The following is a 24,564-nucleotide window of genomic DNA, read 5'->3' as shown; positions in this document are numbered from 1 at the left end:
ATCTTGAGGAAATGAAGTGCCTTGTGGGATTGGGCACATTAAAACTGATTCCTTTTTATAAGGTTGCGAGTTGTTTCAGATTTTTGTGACTTCTGCTAGAAATCCAAACAACTATCCAACCTTAATGAGGTTCTGTGTACAAACTTATCTGAGCCATAATCTTTTATGAAGTGGCATTTTTCAAGGGCTGGAAAATAAAACACAGAACACATTAATGTATTACCAGATGAGCAAATTAAGGAAAACATCCCAACTCCTGGCCAATGTCTGTTTGCCTGCTGTCCCCAGGCTCTGGGTTAGTGTTTGTTGTACCCGCTGATGCCCATATGCTCTCCACAGAAACATTCCCTCCTTCTTCAGCATCTTTGGAAGCTCTCCCTAAAATCTTTGCGGAGACTGCTGCATTTCCCTGCCTGTCTTTTGAAAACATACTTTTCCTTCCATTCCTGACTTTACCCCAGCTGCATCTGTCTTACCTGAGCATCCCCGAAGCTGCTGCTTGGTGCTCCTGCCTGGTGTGCCCTCCTCTCCTCCCTCTGAAGCTCATTCAGCCAACAGTTTTCATGCTGCTTCTCCCAGCACAAACATTGTCAGTCCCCTGCTTGCTCTGCCTGCTCCATCACTCTTGCAAAATTTATTCAGCTCTCTCCAGCACAGTCCCATTAAACCTCCCCTCTCTGCTGCTTTGCGTTTCACCTTCTGGATAATCCTCACCCACACCACTTTGTACCCCAGATAACCTATCTATTTCAGTGAAATCTTACTGCTATCTGTTCACAGAAATACCTGCTTCTTTTTTTATCCATAGAATTTCAAAAGCCTACTCTTTAAACCTTTCCCATTAAATGACTTACTGTAACTCCTCTCTATCTTTCTGTAAAAATCCCCACCTGTGCTGCATGAAATTTCTAAAGTCAAATCTTCATGTAAAAGTAAAATGATCCTATGACATAGCACTGCTGTCCTTCTTGACTCTTCTTTTAACCTTTCCTTGCTAATGCTTTCCCAGCCAATGCCCTGCTCTCCAGTGGCAATGCCTGCTTTCCTGCCTCAGGTCACTCATGCTGCCACAGACCACGTCCCTAGGATGAGGCAAGATCTGGTGAAGTACACTTTACCAGGATGTGTCTCCCTCCTTGCACTCTCCTGCTATTCCCAGTTATGTCTCTAATAGAGGATTGTATCTCTGTCAGAAACAGTCAAAAGAGTTTAAAAACTTTGGTGGTGTTCCACAGCCTTGACTGCTGGTCTCTTCCCCCTGCTTCAGAGGATTAATTTGTGGTGGTGAAGAAGCGAAGCTGTGAAGGATAACATGGAGACGCTTTCCATTTTACTTCAGGACAGCAAAGCGATTACATATTTTGTCTCTAGCAAATTTTCTTTTTTAGGCATGTAGAGAGAGGTTTATTTCTGTTTACATCTGTACTGTTTGCTTTTCAAATTCTCTCTTAACCTTTGGTTATTCTCATCTTACCTACCAGCTTCTCTTATCACTTGGTCTTGGTTGGTTTTGCATTTTTGTCTAAATGTGGATAAGCTGCTATCCCTTGCAATGTAATACAACTTTCTGCTACTTCTGAGCTGTACACGCTATCTAAATCTGAGAGGCTTAGCCTATCAGCATGGATTTTTATTTCCTAAACTTTTCTTCCAGGTTTTAATTAAATTATTCTTCCCCTCCTTCATCCTCCCCCCCTTCACTGGAGCTTACTGCTGCAGTGCTAAACTTCTGGCGAGGTTTTCTGCTGTTAGGTTCTGACAGTTAGTGATGTTCTAGTCCCTGTGGTCAATGGTTTAGCTGTATTACTTTGTTCTGGCTTTTGTCTGGAAACTCATACAAATCTGACATTCCCTCTTTCACTGAAATATCAACTGTGTACTATTTGCCGTGTTACTGAATTAGACGCCTAAAACATATATTTTTTTAAATAATAGGTCCCAATTTGAAATCTTGCATTCAATTATAACAAAGCTTTGTAAAATATTTGGATAATATTTGGATATGTAAAATGCTGGATTTATCAGCAGCTATTAGCATTCAGGATCAGTCCTAGGGGCCATACCTTCTAGTCTGGTTTCTGTACGTGGCTTTACCATTCTTGAACTCTGCTATCATTTGACCATAAATACCTGAATAGTTTCTTCAAACCATGTAGTATCAGCTCTTGCAGCAAAGTTCATTCATTGAACTGGTGGAGGCATGCAGTGTGGAAAGAAAAATAAAAACTTACAGAAGGAAGTTAATGTGATTTTTGAAGTATTTCATTTTACAGTATGAGAAACTCATGCAGAGATTGCCATCTGTCTCCAGTTTGCAGTTGTTGGATAGGAACGAGGGTAGAGACGACTTCAAAGGCTTGATAAGAACATTTTCTGCCACAGTTCACAATCACTGCTTCTCGCGTTCTGCTCTGTATGCTTTTCCTGCCTTACAGGAAAAAAAGACCTATGGCTCTGTTTATCCTGCTGCTCCTTTCTATTTGTGATGAAGTTCAGTCAGCATAGCTTTGAAATAGTTTATTGAGCAACCACACTACCTCTTTTTCACTGTCGAAATAGGTACTCTCTAGGGCCAGATCTGAATGGTGAACCGAGTGCATATGCCCTAGAGCAACTTGCTGAGGAGTGGGATGGAAAACAGACATGGAGTCAGAATGTTACGTGGTGAGGTATAAGGTGGAGGAAAACCAAAGCTGACAAATCTTACAGAGTATGGGGAAGAAGGGGGGAAAGGGTGAATGCCGTTAGGCAGGCTAGGAATATGCTTTGGGACCAGTTTGCAAAAGGCATGGAAAAACTCCAAAATCCTGGCAGCAAACCAGTAGGGCCAGGATATAGGATATGAGCATGATACAAAAGAAGCACATAGAGGAGACGGTCTTTCCATTCTGGCTCCACTTTCATGTTCCCTGTGAAGGAACCTAGGGAGGTTCTCACAGAACGCTTCGTTATGGAGGATCCGTCAAAATTAAAGTACTGAAAAGAAATAACACAATTTGATAAAGTGAAAAATCACAAATTGCCAAGCTGAGGGGTGGTGACAACGCAGTACATGGAATTCAGTGTAGACAAACCTGAAGTGACTTAGGTTGGGAAGAATGTTCTAAGGTGCCGTCTGAGCACGTACCATCTTGGTGCTCAGGGACATGGTCTAGTGGGTGACATTGGTGGTAGGGTGATGGTTGGACCTGATGATTTTGGAGGTCTTTTCCAACCTTAATGATTCTATGATCTAGACATACCTGAGCAGCACTGAGTCTGTCAAACCAAAATGGTCCCCCAGAGTGCCCGTGTTCCCTCACAGTGTGAATGTAAGGGAGGCAGTGGGTTTGGCTGCATGCTGGCTTATTAGTCCAGCCTCTACACTTGTGCTTCAGGGAACAAACAGAGGTGCTGAAGTATCCTTGCAGTCCTCTGCAGGAGAGACCATGCAGTCTTCTGGACATGAGCTACCCTTAGCTGCTTTCTGCAGTGTGTACCTGTGCACGTTGTGCTCCGCACTGCTCAGGGAGCCAGCTGGGCTGCCACCCGCACAGAGGGGCCGCCTGGTCACAAAGCTGTTGTGCCACCTCAGATAATATCTGTCACCCTGGCAATTCAGTGCTGGCTTACTTAGCTGTATGACCAAAATAATATCATGGGTTTACATTACAGTTAAGATAACCTTAAGTTATCTGAATAACACCACCTTTGTTGCTTTTTGTGTTACGTTTGATACGTTTCCAGACTGGATGTCAACATCTGATGACCTCCATTAGTGCTTAATGTAAAACTCTTTGTACACCAAGAAGCTTTTACCTGTGCTGAAGGACTATCAGCACCAGCAGAGCCCATTTCCTCCTCTTAAAGACAGCAAGCTGTGAACAGACTTGCCTCTATACAGCTGATGCTCAGGGTAGGTTTAAAGCATTGGCCAACAGATTCTGGTCCCTGACAAAGATAATTCAGTTCCTGTCTTTCTGTTTCCCCAGATGTAAGCATGCAAATGAATAATTAGAAACCAAATCCAGTGGTGACTGGGCTGCTGTCTGTCCGTGTCTGCTAGTTACACTTCAAAACCCTCTGGGGATTTTTCTTTTTCCTTTTTTTCAATAAACAGCCCTCTAGCTCTTATGAATTGTTTTGATCCTTTGAAGGGCCAATACAAAGCCAGTAAAAATGAAGTAGGTCTCCAGGCTGTCCCGTGTCCCTCTGGCAAACCTGTTCCACAGCTTCATCCTGATCCACCCCGTGCGGGGCAGGGCTCAGTCATGTGGGGGGCTCAGAGCCGTGTCCCCCCAAGGCATGCGGTTAGGACAGACTGACCAACCTCTGGGGGACCACTGGGAAACTGGGTGTTCACTGGGGTGCATGCAGAATTTAGTGCCATGGCTTTTTACAGTGCTTTGTTTGAGCTAGCTGTTTGTCTGGTGATTTCTTTTCTCTTACACCACAGTATTTCTAGGACCCGGGGTTTTTCATACAACGGGCCATAAAGAAGTTGCCTTGTAGAAGAAATCAGGCAGATATTTCAGGAATTCAGTACTGGTTATTAGTAGCAATCATCTGGAAGTGTCCAAAACAAACACAAACAGCAATCAATCAATGGCCCTGACATATCAGTGAGTGTAAGCAGAGGAGGGGGAGCGGTGAAAAGAGTTCAGAGTCTTGCTAAGAAAGCAAACGAAATACAAAGGGAGAGAACAGCTTAAACAAGATAAAAATGAAATTTGCTTTCTATTGTTAAAATTATGATGGTATTTTACCAAACTTTGTTCAGTGATACCTGTCTGTGCTATAAACAGCTAGCATGAAAGCTTGGGGCTGAACATCAAAACTTATGTGCCTATATCATAACCATTTTATATAAACCAGCGTGGGCAATGCTTAAAAGTGAGCTTTGAGTTTTGTTCATAATATACATTCTTTGCTATTTCAAGGTGAAAATTGCTAAGTCATTTAAGCAAGTTTCAAATATGTATTGAAAAGAAGTTTTAAGTTAAAAAATTACTTGGAAGAAGACAAGCTGCATACTTTGTCCTGCCTGCAAGCAAGTCCACAGCCAATGCTATTTGTAAATTTTCCCCAAAGTAGCCACATTTCAATGGAAAAAGTGTAAGACTTTTAACTGCTTTCAACCTGAATCTGTTTAGAGGTACAAAGAATAGGAACAAAGCCTATGAAAAATAGTGCTGACTCCTGAGGAGGGCAGTAACTGGATTAAACAGGAACAGGTGACTTGTATGGTGCTTGGTTTATGGTAGGAGCACTCCCTTGGGTCAGAGAGAAACTGGAGTAGGTGGGAACTAAATGGCTTGGTAGAGGCATTCCTCATTCCTCCTGAGTAAAGATTAGATTATCAGGGGAAAAAAGATCCTGTGGTCAGGAAAGATTAATGGCATCTCTGAAACCATTAGGGATGTGTGCTTGTGAGAGGCTCGGGATAAGGAGGTGCAAGAAAAGGGGGAAGGGGCGGCAGGTAGCAGGGGTGGAGGGAGAGGACACCAAGTGTTGAGGCTGCAGAAGTTGTGGTCAGCAGAGAAGTTGATGGAAGATACCATGGTGCAACTATCAGCAAGAGAAGAAGTAACCCATGGTCAGCTCTGAAGAGTGAGTGAAACAACAGGGAAGCAGCAAATGAGTAGAAAATGCAAGGACCAAGCAGAAGGGTGGGAGACAGCCTATCTAGGCAGAAATTGGCAGTGACTACGAGAACTGACTGAGGAGTGCTGGGAGCTGAATGCCCCAGGAGGGTCCTGGAGATCTGGGTGGCGTACAGGAGCGGCTGAGGAGGCTGACAGCCGAGATGAGAAGAAGATGGAGTCAGTTTTCTCCAGAAGCTGTGGCATGTCAGTAAGCTTGTAGGGACTTGTTAGTAAAACATGAAGGGAGTTCTTACACTGGATGTCTGTGTGTAGCAATGCTGAGTGCCACTCCCCAGAAACTGTGGAAATTCAGAGTGCTTAAGGTCTTCAGGGCAGTGGCTTCTTGGATCTTTCGGTTATTGCGGCTATCACCCTGAACTACAAATAATGTAGCTCAAAGCTCTCCCCAGCACACAGAACAGGTATAAATGGTGGCTTGGAAATAGGGGCAGAACCCTGCCAACGCAGGGCTGAGGAGAAAATGTGGAGGAGACTGGAGAATAATGTTAAAAGGAAAGTGAGCAGTGCTTGTGATATAGTATACGTGTTTGCAAAGCAATGATCGGGGAGGAGAGACTGACTGAGGCAAAAGAAAAGGAGACTAGAGAGATATTGCAGTGTACACAGTGCTCTGGTTACAAAGCAAAGCCTGTAAGCAACACACTTGCATGGTGGTCACACTGCAATGGGGTTGGGCAAGGAGTTAATCTGCATTTGGCATTTCAGCCAAGTTCAGTGCTGCTATAAAACACAGGCTTGCCAACACCTGATACAAAGGATTTTTTTTTCCTTTTTAAAAATTTGCCTTCCCCCCCTCGTCACTGGGCTCTAGCTGAGCCTTCCTGGGGTGCTTTGCACGTGCTGGCTCCCTGGCCACAGGGCTGCTGGCACAGCGCAGGGCACCGGTGCCAGTGCCAATGCCTGTGCCAATGCCAACACCAATGTCGAGAGGCTCCAGCAGGACCATGCTAGCCAAATCTGTTCTCCCAGGCTCACTGGCCTGCCCTGAGGGGACAGTTTCAGCCCAGCAGGCTGGCTGAGAGCTCTCTGCACCGGTCAGTTTTTTGGTACGCGGTGCTCGGGGGCCTTGCTGTGCTCAGCCTCACTTCACGCCTCAATTAACTCTGCGAGATTTCTGCTCCTCGCCCCGCTCCCTGCCTCAGCCCAGCTCTGCCTCGGCTCGCACAGAGGCAGAAGGACCTGGAGGGGCTGCCCCCAAGCAACAACAAGAGCGGGCAGTCCTGGAAACCCCCCTGCCAAACGCCTCCAGGGCGCCCGAGGGCCTGGGCCGGGCCCGGGTCGCCCCTGACAGGGCAGCGGGGCCCGGCTGCCGCGGCCCCCGGGTGCCGCCTGCTGGCTGCCGGCAAGGCCCGGCCCGGGGATATAAAACGGGAGCGGATCGCTCCTCGTCGGTGCAGGGGGGAAAAACAAGCGGCAGAAGCAGGCTGGCACGGAGCTCCGGCAGCTGTAGGAAGGGGTGGCTGCGGCTGAGTTAGCGGGCAGCCCGCACGGCGTGAAGCAGCACCCGTGGCTGCAGGTTTGGTGGGAGGAAGGAGTTTCGTATCCTGTTGCTTGCCATAAAAACCTGAGGGGTGAGCTGACGACAGCTGGAGAACCGCGATAAGAGCAGTTCGTGCAAATGTGGATTTTTTTTATTTTATTTTATTTTTTTTAAACCATTTCACTTTTACATTAAATCTTGTATCTGGGCAGCGAGTATGCTGTGTCCCCACACATGTATTTTGTGTACCTTTTCCCTAGACGTGTGTTTAGTGCCAGCTGGCAGGATGAAGCTCCTTTCCCTTGGAAGCCTCAGGGTGCAGGGCTGGGTGAGCCCCCCAGAAAGCAGCAGCTTGATTTTAGCTGCAATGTATCAACTCCGAGTCAGGCCTGTCCTTTCTTGAGGCTGAGATGCAGCCTGAAAACAAGTGGCTGATGTAGACACTAACACAGGCAATGGGGCTGGCTCCCCTGTCCGCTTTGGTAGGGGAGAGCTGGGGCTGGCATAGCCACCCTCGGGGCTGGGGGCTCTGGGGTCCAGAGATGCTTCAGCTCGAGGCCAGAGGTCTGCAACCACTTCTCGCTGTGTGGTTTGCTCTAGGGGCCATTCTGCCCAGCTCATCTCCCTGCTCAAAGGACACCATGTACTGCAACAGGTGGAGCTCCCAAAGACGGTACCAAGGGTTCTTCTCCACCCACATCCCCCCCCCCCCCCTTTTTTTTTTTAATGTTTTTTCCCCTTTGTTATAAAGGCTGGAAGGACCACACTGGAAGATGAATTGTGCAGCCCTGGCTAACTACTTCTGCTAAGCTTTAATAGGCTTGCGAAACAGATGGGTAGAACCCAACCAAGGAGGGTGAAATAATTAGGGTTGGAATGCGGGGCTTTTGTCCCTGCCATCATTATCCCTGGGCCAGATCAGAAACATTAGACATCCAACAGGTGATGTTTTCAGACGAAAAAACGAACAGTTCCTCCTTTCTCTAAAGGCTACATACTTTTGCTATCTAATCAGTAATACAGACCAGGGAGGTGCTGACAAAAGTAAGAATAGCTGATGACTTCATCGGTGTGGCAGCAGCTCTCCCTTTAAAGCGTCAGCAATTCATTGTGGGTTTTTGAAGCTTTTTTTTTTTTTTTTTTTTTTTTTTTTTTTTTTTTTTTGGGGGAGGGGGTATTAATTCTGTCTTTCATGCAGGAATCTGCAGTCACCTTTGGGACTGGTACATTCTTTAATAAGTCTATGCTGAGGCAGAGCACTGTCACTGGAGCAGGGTACTTGCTGTTACTGTCTAACAAACCCCAACTGCTGCTCTTGCACTCAAAACAAATGTAAAGCAAATACCTCCAGTCACCAACATTTTTTTTTTCCCTTGTTATTAGTGGCTTCGACCTAAGAACCCGAGGAAGCTGAATCACCATAGCTAAATGTTAACAATGTGTACATAATCATGCAGAGTAACAACTTCTGAAAAACTTCAGCAAATTGTCTCCTCTATCCCCGGCAGACAGACTGGCTATTCCTACATGGGGAAAAAATGTAATTTCACAGAGATGATTATCAGGACTGCAAGAATACTGTCCTAAGATTTAAAACCCTGTATAGGTTTGCTGTTGTTCTTTGTTTTGTTTTGTAGAGTTAGAACAATCCTGTGGCAACAATTCCATAAGCTTCTGGAGTTTTCTATTTAAGAACTCATGGGCAGCCTGTGCTGGAAATCCTACAGAAGATGCTGCAGTAGAAATGGAGGATTAAGGTACTTCATAAGCCACTGAAATAATAAACAATTGCAAAATGTAAGGAAAAGAAGAAATTAAAAAATAAAATTAAAAAAAAAAAAAAACACCAACAAAAAAACATGGGAAAGCAACCCTCTACAAGGCAACTACAATTCTTTCTTTACCTTCTTTAAAATTAGGTTCCACAACTTACATAAAGTTCATACAGTTGTGTAGTTTTTCAAACTGTATGTTACCCAGTGATTTTGTCTGGCATTTTGCTGTGACAGTCTTCAGGATTGTAGCTGGAAATTAAATTTTATCTATAAAATATTAACCTATCAGCTGCACAGTTGAAGTGTCAAAGTTATCTACTGACCACACTGCATCATGTGAAGTTGAAGCTACCACTAAAAGGGGAAAATTTCTCTCAGTGTCACTGAAAGTGGAGCTGCCCTCACCTTCCATATGCACCGCTCAACTTCTGAGGTGGTGATGCCTTACAGCACCTGGCATTGTGCTGTACTTCCTCCTTGCTACCTGCTCCTCTTTAGCACTAGAGATCTCCCGTCTACCATCTTACTCATCTTTTTGGTGCCTTTGCTCTTGAATATAAACCTCACTGTTAAGTCCGACAGCAGAGATACAAGTCATCTCACGTGGAGCCCATTTCTGTATGATAAAGATGAAGGGAATAATTAAAATTTCTCCCTCAAAGCACATCTCCTGACACAGGTATCTTCAGCTCCTCAGGAGCATATTTTTCTCTCTTCTACAAGATCACCTGTATGTATTTACATTTTCTAGAAAGGAGAGAACACTTGCTCTAAGACAAGACCACCAAACAAACAGTGGCTTACAACTATTGAAGAGGGAAGACAAATATCCATTGTTTTAATGCTTATCTAAGCACAAAACAAAGTTTAGCAGGGAGAGTAACACCAAGACTCTCATGTTTTGTATTTGGTGCTCAACGAACAAATGCGCCAATCTACACAGAAAGAGCTTCTCAGACACATTTAGCATAAGTCTTGAAGTGGTGTATGGTAGGAACTGGGAAGGTCCAGAGGAAATTGTTCACGATGAGGGAGATGCGGTGGGTAAAAACACAGTTCCATCTCCAGAGCCTCTTATTCTAGGCAACTGCTAGCATTTGGACCCAGTAAGTCCTGCAGCCCTACAGACACACTCCTTCCATCCTCTCTGCACCCAGCGCTGCTTCCCCACGTGTGCTCAACCCCTCCTCTCGGGGTGACAGCTTTGCTACCAGCTGGGGGTGGTTCTGTACATTCCCATTTTCTCTTCCTCTTCAGCACCAGCTACTTACATGCTGCCATCTGTTCTTGGTGTAAACTGTGGCACATAAAGATCCCTTCCCACACTGGGACAAGTCCCCTGAAAATGTAAGCTGCTGTTTGGAATTACCATTTAAGCCATTAGTTATTTAAGCAAGCTTGCCAGTCAGCAGCCAGTTTCTTATACGCAAACCATTGCCTAAATAATAAAGTAGTCCCCTGCTACCATTTTGCTTCTGTGGTAGCTTGATTTTTTGGGGGTGTGTTTGGTTTGCAACACAGTCAGTACAGTATGATGGTGACACAAGTTTAGCAATTGCTTTGCGAGATTGAGATAGTATTACGTAAAAAATGGTTCTCAGATTCTGCACACATACAGGTTTATGTAAAACATAGAAACATTTGTCCAAGTTGTTACAGATTGCATAAATATGGCATTTTTACTGTTGCATTTACAGATGTGCATGTACAACGATGTGCAAATAATCACAATTCGATTACAATCTTTGAAACGTACTTGAACTTGGCATCCAAGTAGCGCAATGAATGAAAAATGCCCACCGAAGAATTTAAATAGCAAACTTATAACATGGTTTAAATTCATAACAAATTTCAATGACTTCTCAGTAAAACTTTCACACATTTAAAATAGTTTGTATTCATTTTATTTGTATATGTCAAAATACATTTTTTTTTCCAAAATAGTGGGTTTTGCAACTAGTTTCATGCAGATACAAGGTCTGCTCAGTACTACCAATAAAATCAATATAGCACAGTAGCCATTCATTTTTTAGATATAAAGAATAAATAACCTAAATATAAAACACTAAAATATTAGAAACACTTATTTAATCATTCACAGGCACCCAAACTTTACCAAATATAACCCAGAATATGCCTAACTGTCTTGTAACAGAACTCAATACGTTGCAGCCATTCAAACTGTTCAATTCTTTGCTTATTTTACGTTAGCATACGACAATGGAAGTTCCCTATGGTTCAGACCCACCTCTCATACAGATCAATTACAATAAGATATCTCAAACTATCTGTGTACCTTTAAAATCAAGAATCCTGAGCTTGGTAGTAAGAGCATAACCTTACATCTTCAAAAAACCAATCAACAGAGAGAGGACATCATGTCTTCCTTACCAAAACATATCCCACCCCCATAAAACTACCCTCCCCCCCAAGTAGGCAGTAGAACACAATGACCTTTTTAAATGAAGGGGTACAAATTCACATTTAATATAGTATACAATATAATCAATAATACAATAGCTACTACAAGCTTTACAATGTACAATTTGTTTTAATGGCTGATCTGTTCAGTGGTTTTAGGCAATAAACTATGTGCCAATAGGATGTTGTATTTTGAATGGTTTAGTGAAAATATAAAAGCTGTTTCTAACAAAAGCGATCTTCACTTAAGTACTTTTTTTTTGTTTTTAAAGGCCACTGAAATGTATAAAATGGTCTGACATGATGGTGTTATCAAATTAGATGCCTTCTCACATGGCAACAACAGTGCATATAAACATTAATGTGAGTGTAATGGGTTATGTTTTTCAAATGATTTAGTAACATTACTTTGGCTAGCACAACAGTTTTGGACAGCACTCAGATAAATACAGGTATGTGAAATGTAGTGAAGCAGTTATATTTATGCAATTTTTATTATGGTGAACACTATCAAATGAAAAAAAAAATGGGAAGAAAAGATAATAAAGTATTTTATATAGTTTAGACCTTTTGTAAAGATAGGGCTCCATACAATGTACAATGTCTAAATTCTTTATACCATAAAAATTAATGAACTTTGTTAAACACACTATTCTGGAGTAGCCTAATTTGCATTAACAGACATTTGCAATAGGGAAATATATTCAAGCATGCCACGTGGTGGTCTGAAAAATCAAACCAGTACACATTTATATATACAGCATCACTCAGTACCTGCTCAAATGAATGTGACGATTACAGGATCTAACATCTTTCACTACAAACTTTTTTTTTTTTTTAAAGTGACCAATAAAGGCAGAAAACAGGACTCTTAAAATAATTCTAGTTTCAACTGACTTTTAAAGCATTTTGTATAGGAAATAAATGCATATTGCACAAACAGTGAAAGCAAATGTTCCACCAAGCATCTCTGTTCCAGGTGGTTGGACAATACAACTCTAGGTAGCTACACAGTTATGTAATTTAAAAGGGTGTGTGGTCTCTGCAAATGGTAAAGCTGTGAAAACACTGTACAAGAAAATCTGGTACATGAATAATTAGAAGGGAAAAAAATCCAAACTTAAGATTTAAAGAAAAACTGAGTATAGAAAAAAACCTGGGAATTGTGGCACAACAAAAACATTATTGAGTAACTGTCTTCTGTGAGAGCTGAAAGCTTTTGTTGATGTAAAAGTGTTTATGTACAACTAAGGCTTACTGGTTAAATATCTGAGGCGTATCTGGCCTTGAACACTTTCCTTATTATGCTGTAGCTGTAAACAGGATTTCTCAGTCATTTTATCTTCTCAGCAGCTGCATTTTAACAGAAACAATGATCTTGATACAAAAAACACACAGGTAAGAGGGCGTTTTGGCAGGATATCTGAAAATGACAGTCTCCAAGGGATCTTCCCACACTTCCAGTGACTGCCATACTATGGTCCACTGGAGTTACTAGTGATGTGCAATACCGTTATTTGCTGCTGTAGTAAACCCTTTATTTCGAAAGTTTGCTTATAACTCTGATCAAGGCCCCATTTTCATCTTTTAGCCTCTGGTTGTCTGCCTTCAGGTCTGGTAGCATCTATCAAAAACGAAACACAATGGTTATTTGCAATTATACACTAAGTAAAAGCAACAAGACTAGACAAGCACTAGGGACAAAAATACTTAGTTGAGGTATTTTGGCAGTTACTGTCCCCCTTTGTATCAGCAGTTCAGAAATTTCTCACCTTTTAGCACAATACAGTTAGGAGCTCTAGATTAGGATTTTCATTTGCTTGGTCTAGATACATTAAAACCAAGTGGTGCAGATGAGCAGCCTCTCCACAAAAGCATTTACAGTAGCATAAGGAAAGCAATTAAATGCTCCAGATTTCAGTGCAGAACAAAAAATGTTAATTACTGACAATTTAAAGAGGCTTGTCTATACTGCACTTGCACGGTTTCAAAACAACATGCTGTGGCTAATTAAATCTACCACTGTGCTCTTGGATGATTTCATCCTGATCAGATACCGCGTGATTCAGCTTATTAACGCATTGCCTTTATCTTCCAATCACTGCCAAACTTGTGTTCAAGCGCACATCCTATAATTTGAGATCACATCCCTGAATAGCATGGCTCACACAAGATCAGATATTGAAACACCAGGCTGCATACTCGGGCACACAAGTTAGAAGATGGCAAGTTAAGTTTGCCACAGGAGATGGGTGACACACAAGCACAAAAGCTGGAAGGCAGAAGCCAAGTGAGGTGAGAGTTGGACAGGATCAGACAGGAAAGGAGGACAAGTCAGTGCACAGAGGCTTGTACTGGTAGAACATAACTTGTCAGAGAAGCTAGAGGTAATTTCAGAAATTCTCAGTATCTGTGTTCACACACTGATAACAAACCACCTATAAAACTCATAGATGCATTATGTGTATGGTTTCGAGCAGCACATTCACACAGGAGCTATCAGCCTATTCTTGCAGTGTGGTTATTCAGTAACCGCAGGTCCAAGAGCATACAAGAGGTCTAAGTCCAACTGATGACCTATGTAACAACGGCTACAGAATTGTTCATGATGAAATTTCCTTGTCACTAGTTTTGTTTTTGCTTTATCCAAACAAAATTACACCTTTGACTCCATGATACTCAGGACATTATTATGGAATAGAAGGAACTGTGAAGTTTTAAAATGTGGGGTTAATTAACCATGTGTTACGCTAGAGGCTTCCTTTACACGTCTCCAAAGGATTCCTCAGATCCTCACAGAGTGGAACATGATGGTGCACTAGGGATAATTGAGGCTATAGGATCTCTAGTTTCTTTAACTGCAAATACCAGAGTATGTGAAATGAAGATTACAGGATAACATAAGAGGAAAAACGATGGTCTCCACAGAATAATTCTGCTAACCTGGATTCCTACTCTATCTACTCACTGGAGTGGCTTAGGGCAAATCACCTAAACCGAGCTCTTCACAAGGAATCAAAGCACTTTAATTCTACAGCTTCCATTACAGTCAAGAGAAAGCTGTGCTTTGAACATAAAGTGCTGTAAAACACTGATTACTTTCAAAAACCACGTCAACATGTTTGAACTTGAGCAACACAAGTAATCATTTGCCATTTTTCAAACGTTATCTGTGCTTTCTACACTGTTAAATAGCCCATTATCACCACTTCTTATCACGTATATGCTATGAAGAGACATTAATTTACTTTTTGAAAAACTCACAGTGCAATGTGAAAAATCACACACACACGCAAAAACCCTGAGAGTAAGAGGAAATGATTTTGTGTTCTATGAGTTTGGACAGTTAAATTAATGCTGCTATCGACTCAGTGAAATAGTGCCTTCAGGAGGAAAAAAGCAAAAAGCTGTTCTATTATCCAAGGCAATTCTAATATATAGAGGGATCAAATGATTTGCACATTCTTCATTCTGACGCCTTGATTTTGTGATCTCAGGTCAGTGTCTTATCTTGACAGTGGAGAGGGTCTATTAGGAAAAGGAGGGCAAAAACTGGAGACTCCGTCTAACCACCATACTGTGGGTTGAGATACGTATGCTATTGGTCATATGCAGGTAACAGGCAGGTGTGCCATGCATTTGTGCATGCACCTGTAATATTAGGATAAGCCTACGGTTGTTCTGATGTGTATATGCAAACAATGAAATAACCGTTTGTTTGGTAAAAGCAACCAACACCTTTCTTTCCTACTTTTCATTCTGTTACAGACTTCATACCAAAGATCCTGGGTGGAACCACAAAGCATTCATCTAGCTATGCACAAGAAAGCAAAGGAGTCTGACTTTGTTCTTGTTAATTGTGTATTTCTACAAGCGTCACCTTGTATGCCTTCCAGTGAAATCTCAAAGCAACTCCAGTTATTTCACAGTCCTCTTTCAGCTTAGTGACTAGGGAGCTACAGTCAATATTAAGTAATACAAACAGGCAGACACAGAAATTGATATATTTTCTGGTAAATGATTTTAACAAAAAAAAAACACTGTTCAAATTTAGAGCTTTAACATAATCCAGTACCATTACATGCCTGCAAATCTCTGTAGATTTTAATCCTGATTAAACTGATAGGTAGAATAAATATTAAGAAAATATTTTCTCCTTTGTTATGAGTCTGCTAAAGAATAGGGGAAGTCTGGCAGGAGACAAAAGGATTTGTAAGTAATAGGAGACTTATCAGAAAGTATAAGTTCAAGTAACATAAAATACTTATACTTCCCATCTATACTAATCCTGACATATAAATCCACATACTAAGCCCAGCCAAAGACATTATGCAATTTTCTTGGAGCAGTGCATTCCTATGGTACTCAGACTTCTTGTGAGGTTGTACCACATGCCTTTCATATGCAGAGGCAGAAGAAAAAGCTTTTCATGAAATTCACTAAAATTACAATTACATACTTTGTAATTCAAATTTGCTTTTCACTAAATTGAGTAGCTTGCCTTGATGAGATTCTTGAATAAGATTACAAGTGCACTATCTGTATTGTATTATATTACTTATAAGTATTATACATAATAATACTCAAAATAATTATATTTTTTAATTATAATACTACTTTATAATACTAATTATTATATTACTTTTGCCTATCTTTATTATATAACTAGATACTAACTTCGCAGTACTGTAGCTGATCAAATAATTTTTCAATAATCACCTGATCTATGGAGCCAACTCAGTAGTAATGACTGTGTTTGCTGGAGGATTTAAGTCTGTACCTATAAAACAGCTTTGTAAATTAATATTAGAGAAAGCTCACGAGCTGTTAAGGTACCTGTTCAGATTAATCAGGCACACTGCTGTGGTTAAGCTACAATTGTAATGTCAAGCCTCGCTGCTGTATTTCCATTGCTTGTCTTTTGCTAGCCCAGATCCTCAAGCTCCACAATGATCTGCCTTTGAAAAATTCCCCTACAAAAAGGAATGCCAAATAGTTTAACATCCTGAAATGGCTTAACATAGTTAAAGGAATGCCAGTACGAAAAAAAAGAAGATGGTATGGACGTGTGGCTGTGGACAGCAGTCACTAGGTTAAGCTCGGTTGTGTTGGAAACCCATGCTTAGCTGAAGCTGCTGTAAGACAAGCTGACCCAAAGGAACAGCTCTCCCTTCTCCTGCAGCAATATGCTCCTGCTGCTTTCTGTGTGTTAGCTTGAGCAACACAGCCACGCTGGGGTGAGATGGATCAAGTCATAAAACTGATAAAGGGATTTCTTTTCAGCCAGGTCATTGAGCGGACTTGATTCACTCAGCAAGGGTTAACACAAGGGAACGCTCGGGAATGCAGGGCCTGGACCAAGAACAACCTTTCTATCTGCATCCTATTGTTAGGTGAACTTCAGGAAGACATAAAGCCAAAGGATAAACTTGCTATTTATTTCATACCTCTTAGTGGGGAAAACCTGAGATCTGACTCTGAGCAGAATGAAAAAAAGTGTATGCTCATCTCCTTGCTTCTAAGAGAGAAGGGGGGTAAGCAAAGGGAAGCAGGTTAGCATGAGCCACTGTGCAGAATAAAAAAATATTTTATTTTCATCTACAGATCTCACTGAAGCTCACCGAAACGTCCACCCCATGTAGTTGTTATGTAAGAGGCGGAAGAAAGGCCAATAGATTTGGTCAGTCTGTCAGTCTAGGCAGGGTATTTTTGTGTCTGTGTTTGTGTCGTCCTTGCATGATAAGATTTTGGTCCACGACTGGAATGCCTACATACACAGCAACATAACTCAGTAACCTTTGACTTAGTGCTAAAATTGGGTATTTTAAGCTTAGTCTGGATAAAAATACGGATTGTCCAGAACTTCACAGCAAGTTAGTATAGAAAATATCAACTGACTTGAAAGTCTGATATGTTCTAACAGACGACACCTTTGGTCCCCTCTAAACACTACATCAGACAAATTTAAGAAACTAAGTTGTTAATGCAACTGTTCAGAAATGCACAGTACTGCAACCGTTTCTCAAACTTTCTTTAGTTCTGACCAGATTTGTATCAGTTCTATGCATTTTAATTTTACTGCAATAAGAAAAGGTCACTTCTTAATTTCAATTTATTGGAAAACCAAAGACAAATCTATCAATTTGAGCATTTACTCAAACATCAAAACAGGGGAGTGACTTCGGTTTATCCTAGTGTGAACTCAACTCCTTTCAAATTGTTGCCAGGGTTTTAACATGTGAAAGGTCTCTCAAAATCCTTGCCAACTTAGCTTCAAGTGAAAAACGACAAGCTTCAGTGCTAGTATTGGCAATACCACACCATAACAACATATCCATGACATCTCTATTCGATACACTAGACACCATGCTTTAGCCACACTTCCATAACCGAGCAGTAAGTCAGTTTTGAACACACAAGTGTTAATAGTAAAACTCTGCTCAAGCACAAACTTATTGTCAACACCTGCCTGGCTACACAAAGAAGGAAGGAATTACAAGTCCACAGAACGCAGTTGCCTACAGGACCCTGACAGTTTGGCAATCACACGGGTCAAGGCCCTATTCTCAGTCACCAGTCGCTCATTTATGTGTTTCAAAGACTGAATCTGCTTTATTTGTTGCAGGTTCTGCAGGAATCAAAGAAATAGGAGTGAAAATGGAAAAAAAAAAAAACAACAACAAACCAACACATATATTATGTTGAAAAGAACTAGAGATGAACGGAATTGAAAGAAAACTTAGAAGAGACAGTCTTGTTTAAAGTAGATAAATTGTTTTGAAAATAAAGTATCAAGCAAGTGGCACATTCCTGAAAAGCAATCTAAGAACCAGCAGTGATTAGCCACAGCTTTCCAAAACAGTTCAGAATACATTAACAATGAGAGTTATTCCTGGAATTCTTTACTTAACATCCCAATTGCACAAACTAAATCTCCTATTCAAAAGTCAGTAAATAATGATACGTTTAACATATACTTGTGCATGAGAGTGCAGCAAATGTCAGGAAGAGTATTAATCTTTAATTCAAAACCTTCACATATTGCATATTGAAAGTAAGCTTTTGACAAAGGCAAGATGTAAGCTTTTGAAAAAGGCCAACCATCCCTAACAGAAATTTACAGGTTGGTGACAGAAACTCATATCCTGTCTTCCACTTTTAGAAATAATTATTTTCCTATGCCACAATTAGCTTTCTACATATTTCACTTCTAAAGACCTCTCCCCTCAAGGAACACTGTGTTCCCCTCCTTACAGGAAACTACCTTGGCTTGAATCCAAGGGAGCTACAGACATTGTGGTTGCCTTCTGTTTACTGCTGCTGGTCAGTCTCAACTGTATCAACAAACCTTACTGCAAGTATTTTAATGAAAAGGATTTGGAAGTTAATGCAGTTTTCAAGCACCAGAGGGAGCTCAAAAATGAGCTTTAAAGGAAACTTATTAATCACTGACAGCTATCAGATGTCAAAACAGTGGTACTGCTTTAAAATTATGGGGTACAAAAATGTTTTCTATTTCATCATGGTCCACTGGTTGTCTAGTTACAGTTTAATTTTATCAGTTTGGTTGCGTCTGTACAATATTATATCCAAAGTGAACCTGCAGGATTTCTCTGTCTTCTTAATTATATCAAAGAACTTAATGTTGATAAACCAGGGAATGAGAAAAATCATACCACAACTTTTATTATTCGATGTATGTGGTAAATGGGACTTAGCTGTCAACATCTGAAATCTAAAATCTGCTGCTTTTTGTTAACTAAAAAATCATTACTCATTCTATACAAATGGAAGTTTTTCTTTTGATATTGATAACGTGCTGCCTAATACATAAATTAATGAGATAAAGTTTTTTGAGCAAAGCAACATTTAATACTTTACCTATGGAATTATCTATGCTTAATCTATGGAATTATACAATAACATTGTTTTTAAATTATTAAAATATGAGAGTTTTGTATCAAAAACATAGATGGCAATTCTGTCTTGATTATATCAAAACATGTTTCACTGCAAACATCTCTGAATGCTTCTTGTCAGCCAATATGTTATAGAACTGTAAGCCTCAGCACCTTCCTAGAAAGTAAGTCGTACATGTATGACTGCTTATGCCAGGAAAACAGCTTCACTACAAACTAAATGAAACAAATGACTTTGAGATGTGGGTATAGTTTATTTTCTAATGAAATTATAGAGAGCAGTAATATTGCTAGACTAAGTGTTGTTTAATGCCAATGACATAATCATACAATGTGTTAACAAGTTTAACGATACTTACTTTCAGTTCCTCTTCCATTTCAGATATCCTTCTTTCTAGAGCTCTTCTTTCCTAAATCACAAAATGTCTGTTAATACTGAGCAATAACATTCTTTTTTAATTAATGATTGTAAATATTGTGAAAACTGTGAAATACTTCAAGTTTCAAAGATCATACAACCAGAAGCATAGTGTAGACAGGAAACTTGTGATGGCAGTGATATATAGAAAATATTTCAATATTGAATTTCAATAACTTAGGAGGAAGAGATATAAAAATTTACATCAAGTCCTATTTTGTAATATACCCCTTCCTTTACAAAAACTTAGACAGTTTGTAAGCACCGTTTGGAATTATTTTTCATAAGCTGGGTTTCCATAAAAGCTTAATATACAAGAAATGCAGAAAATGATCAGAAACAAAAAAGAATATTAAAAGAAACAAGCACAAAAGCATAAGCTTTCATAGACAAGCAAACGTAGCTGAAAAATCTGCCTCAGCTCAGTGGGATCTGTCCACACTATAAACTGCAACGTAGTGTAGATGCAACCCAAACTTACGTTATGTGAGTTCAGCTGAGTACCAAGAAATCTAGCCACGTAAGACTACCTGCTTCCTGAGTAAATGTTTCCTGAATATTTTCTGCGTTTCTAGTATAGTATAGTTGGTAGGATTTATTTATTTTTTATTTTTTTTCCTTTTTACCTGAGAAGCAGGAGGAATTAGCCTTTGTCAAGAACTTCAGGTTGTTTTGATATCACTGATCGGAGTACCCAAGCTACTTGAAAGTTAGCTTAGGGTTTTCTATACTATGCTGCAGTCTGCAGTGCAGACACACTACCATATTTCTAGTTGATATTGTTTTGTTTAAACCTCGTTTTCAACGCATCTGACAGATCAACAGCTAATGCAGTAGACTTCAGGGGTTTATAGCTTGCTTGCTTGCTTTCCTGTGTCAGACAATGCGGTGTGTCTCATGTAAAAGCAGCTGCGGTTATTCACTATTCTACATTCAGATCTTTCCAAAGTGTGAAAGGCAAAAGCAACAGATTATTGCAAAGTGTACATATGCATCTGCATACAATGGTGTTATGCAAACAGCAAGCAGCATTGACTGAGGTGTGTAAAACTTTGGTTAGATCATACCGCCCAGTAGATACTGACTCTTGCCGGTCACCTTTCAGATACAAATCATTTAATTTAGTTTAATCATAGTGCAGTTATTCCCCAACATTTTCCCATTTTAGAATACAACTTTAAAAGTTTACCAAAGTAACAGATTACTGCAGTTGTTAGTACTTACTGTACTTAACTACTTCAAGTTACTAATTTTCCTATAAGGATAAGAACTGATAGTAATGGCATAGTAAGTACCAGTGAGTTAACTGCAGTAAGCAAGTGACTAACAAAAAACCCACACCATCTTACATGACTTAGAACATTATTAGTTACCTACTGTTTTTGTAGGACTAAAAACCATTCGTCCTTTTGATGTATTTGCTTACCTAACGTGTTGAGGTTGTTTAAGAATAACTATTAGCAATAAAAAACAGTTAAGTAAAATCCTTATTTCATCAACTTTGCATACTTCACATAATACAAAGGAAACATTTAAATGGACTGGCCTAGATATAAGATTTGTTGCAAAAATATATAGTTCTAATTAGATGAAGCTATGTTTCCTGTTTTTCCTTTTTACTCTGCTAGGAAGTGGCTAAAGAAATGCCAACAAAAGAACACATCAGAGTTTCAGTAGGAAAATTTGCCAGTATTATCTGGTTAGTCCCTGGACTCAAAGATTAAGGCTTTCAAATGCCTATACAGTGTAAAATCTTGTGATATACGTCACCATTTCTTTAATGTACACCAAGAGCATTTGTAGTTCTCAATATGAAAAAAAAGCTCAAGCCAGTTTCTCATTTTATAAAAGACAACAGCTCATTTGTATGTTTTGAAGCAACCAGAAACCACAGTCTTGGTGCAGTGAGACTGAGGAACATGGATATACGCAGGTGAAAAACTGACCCCAGAGTTTTAAAATTAAGTAAACCCAGATATTTGTTTATTCAGTAATATAAAAAAAATAAGCTCTCCCCAAAACAAATTCCCAGGTGATGAATTCCAGATTTAGGAGAAATGGGTTAAACATATCTCCAATTCAGATCCATACTGAAATCTTGCAGTGTGAGTTGCATATGACCATGTCATGAAATTCTGCAAAGAGCTTTTAACATAGTTTTCAGAGTGACAAAAACTGTATTTTTGCCTATGTACTTATTTCTAGTCCTCAAATTAAAAGTGCTGACAAAGCATCATCAAATCACATCATGGAAACCAATAAAGGCTAAGTTCAAATAAAATTAAAAATCTGTATTTTCTAAATTTTGTCACAGTGAAATTCTAGGTTTAATAAATGTTCCTATCTTCCTTACTGAACAGGTATGCTTCAACTGAAAGATATCATAGTTCAAAGATGTCTTCATTTTTTTTTTTTAATTATTTTTATTTTTGTCCTCCCTTTTTCTCTGTGTACTTATATGAACATCTTTAATTTGGTATTTCATTTTACTGTAGTCTTATACTTGGAAAAGTGTATGTAGAAAAGCTCTATAGTTTGTTTTTACCTTTTACATTTATGTGGTTACTTCACACATAGATAGATGTTTTTACAATTATTCTTAAAGACCCACCATCTGAACTGAATTTAGTCAGCTTATTTCTAGAGATCAGCTACTGGTAAGTAGCAGCTGAGAATCTCACTTCAGTCACTTTCAAAGTGAAACCAGCTCCAGATTCTAACAAGGAAAATATACCCACAATTAAATTCCCATTTTAAATTCTTGTCTGAAAAGAGGTAAATTAAAAATAATAAGAATACAAGGAACATATCTTAAAATTTGTGTAAACCATGTTTCAGCCAGGCAGCATCGTCACTATTTTATCTTTTTACCTGCTAGCTTCGGTATTAATAACTTCAGAATGAATAACATTTCAGAAAGACATTTCTGCTATTGTAATAAGTGTCTTTACAAGAAAAAGGTGCAAGAATTCCTAATGATAGCCAATTGATGCAACGGCCTATTTTGGAGAAAAAGTAGCACAGTAATTTAGAACTGAAATAATGTCAAGATGTACACTACAGAATATTCTGCAGTATAAAACCTGTATAGTAATGCATACAGCTAAATCTATGAAATAATTAAATGTCCACTTGTGTGGCCATGATAGCAAGCAAGAAACCAATTAAAGTTGCTAATGAAACTTTTCTGCTGATGAAATCACTGCCTACAGCAGGATGTCACAAAAACAAGAAGAAATAGGCACTAAAAGGCCACTGCAATTATCTGGCGAGATTATTAAGATAAAAATAATAGAACTTCAGGAAGTGCCTGAGAGCATTTCTGCATCTCCATGTCCTCTTGTAAAATCAAGCAAAGGTTTGTTTATTTACCAGATAGGTTTGCAGAACTGAAATGTGTTTTCTAAACCACAAATACTGGAAAATAAACATATAAGGCTAATAAATGTGAAGTTTACTAGGGATAAATAAATATATACCATATCACATATTACTGTCAAATTCCATTTAGTTTTCTTCCCACTGAAGTATCCAATGCGTCACTCCAGGGTTAGGGGAGGAGAAAGGTACATGTAACCAGGGACATAAAAGAAGCCAGGACCACAACAGAAGAAACTGAGTTTTCTTTAAGTTTCTGCAAAACTTGGGATGGGCTTTAAGCTAACATGAAACTACAGCTTAAAATTATCATGGGCACAACTTCTGAAATAATTCCTGCAGTCTATCTCACATGTGGATTTATTACACATCTCCTTTCCCTGTCAATTTAGGGCTGTCTCTCACCCTAATGCCCTTTTTCCCACGCTGCTCATTCATTTGCCTCCACTCCGCCCCAATACAGTGTCATTTTCCCTCTGGAAAAGTTACAGTACAAGGAAAGAGACAGACTATGCTTAATTTTACATCATTAGCAGGTTTGAGGTCTGATGTCTGTGGGGTAGAAACAGCTACTTCATTACCAATAATAATTGGTAACACGACACACATGCCTCCGGAAAGCTCTGAGGAAATTAAAGTCTCTGAACGTTGGAAATGCATTAAAAGATGAGACGTTCTGAATCTGCTTAACTCTCTGGAGAGCCAACATTGTTTTGGATGAGATGGAACAAGCAGCAGAATCCTGGAGGGCAGTGAGGTTTAGAACTTGGTTATCACTAACCAACAGACAACCTGAAGGCATTTCTTAAGAGTAATTCCATCTCACAGTATCTCACATTCATTGCCACTTTGACACCTAAAATCCCCAAATCTTCTAAAAAATGAAAGTTGTAAGAAAGGCTATCCCACTAAAATACATCGAAGCCAGGGGTTGCAAAACAAACTAAAACAAAGCCTGTATTGGACTACTCAATAGGTATTTGGCAGAAACTCACCCTTTTCTCCATTTCCAAGAGTGATCTGTCAGCAAATCTTTCTTGTCTCTGAAACACAGAATTAATAGAGACATTGGTACTTGTCCTCAAACAATGTAAAACTGAAGAAAAGTAATACAAAAGGCATTTCAGCTAAGGGCAACTACTACTGTATACTGTCCAAAATATGTCTTCAAAAGCACTTTAAAATATGTTCGGGGAAGTAACACTGAAATAAAAAAGAATGAGCTGGAGTTATCACGGACTTCCTCTGTGACCATCCCTAAGTAATTTAATCTTACGTAGCCTTTGGCAAATAGGAGCAATATAGTATATCTATCTAAAAGCTTTACAAAACAAATATCTTTTTAAATGCACTGTACTGATATTTACAGGTTGCATATGGAAGACAGTGAAGTACATACACAGGTAAATTGTGGCAAATGTGATCTGAGAAAGGGGAACATTCTTTCTACAGCAATTTAAGAAGAATTTCACTTTTGTGTACATATATAATATTACTGTATGCAGCACTGTTATCTGAGAGCAGTTAC

At 39.7% G+C, this 24,564-nt stretch overlaps 1 protein-coding gene across 1 annotated transcript in view; it reads right to left on the bottom strand.

Moving 5' to 3' along the window:
• Positions 1-10,788: 10,788 nt before the first annotated feature.
• PPP1R12A (protein phosphatase 1 regulatory subunit 12A) overlaps positions 10,789-24,564 on the bottom strand; it is a 124,715-nt gene continuing 110,939 nt past the window's right edge. The window contains exons 23-25 of the mRNA XM_084528040.1: positions 24,032-24,079; positions 19,600-19,650; positions 10,789-12,945 (exon numbers count right to left, since the gene is read on the bottom strand). Of these exons, the coding sequence (XP_084384166.1) occupies positions 12,859-12,945; positions 19,600-19,650; positions 24,032-24,079 (186 nt within the window). The 3' untranslated portion in view covers positions 10,789-12,858. The remainder of the gene's footprint in view (positions 12,946-19,599; positions 19,651-24,031; positions 24,080-24,564) is intronic.

This window comes from Aythya ferina (assembly GCF_964211825.1).
Source record: "Aythya ferina genome assembly, chromosome: 1".
Lineage (NCBI taxonomy): Eukaryota > Metazoa > Chordata > Aves > Anseriformes > Anatidae > Aythya > Aythya ferina.
The sequence above is the reverse complement of the archived record's forward strand: the minus strand, read 5'-3'. Positions and strand labels throughout refer to the sequence as shown.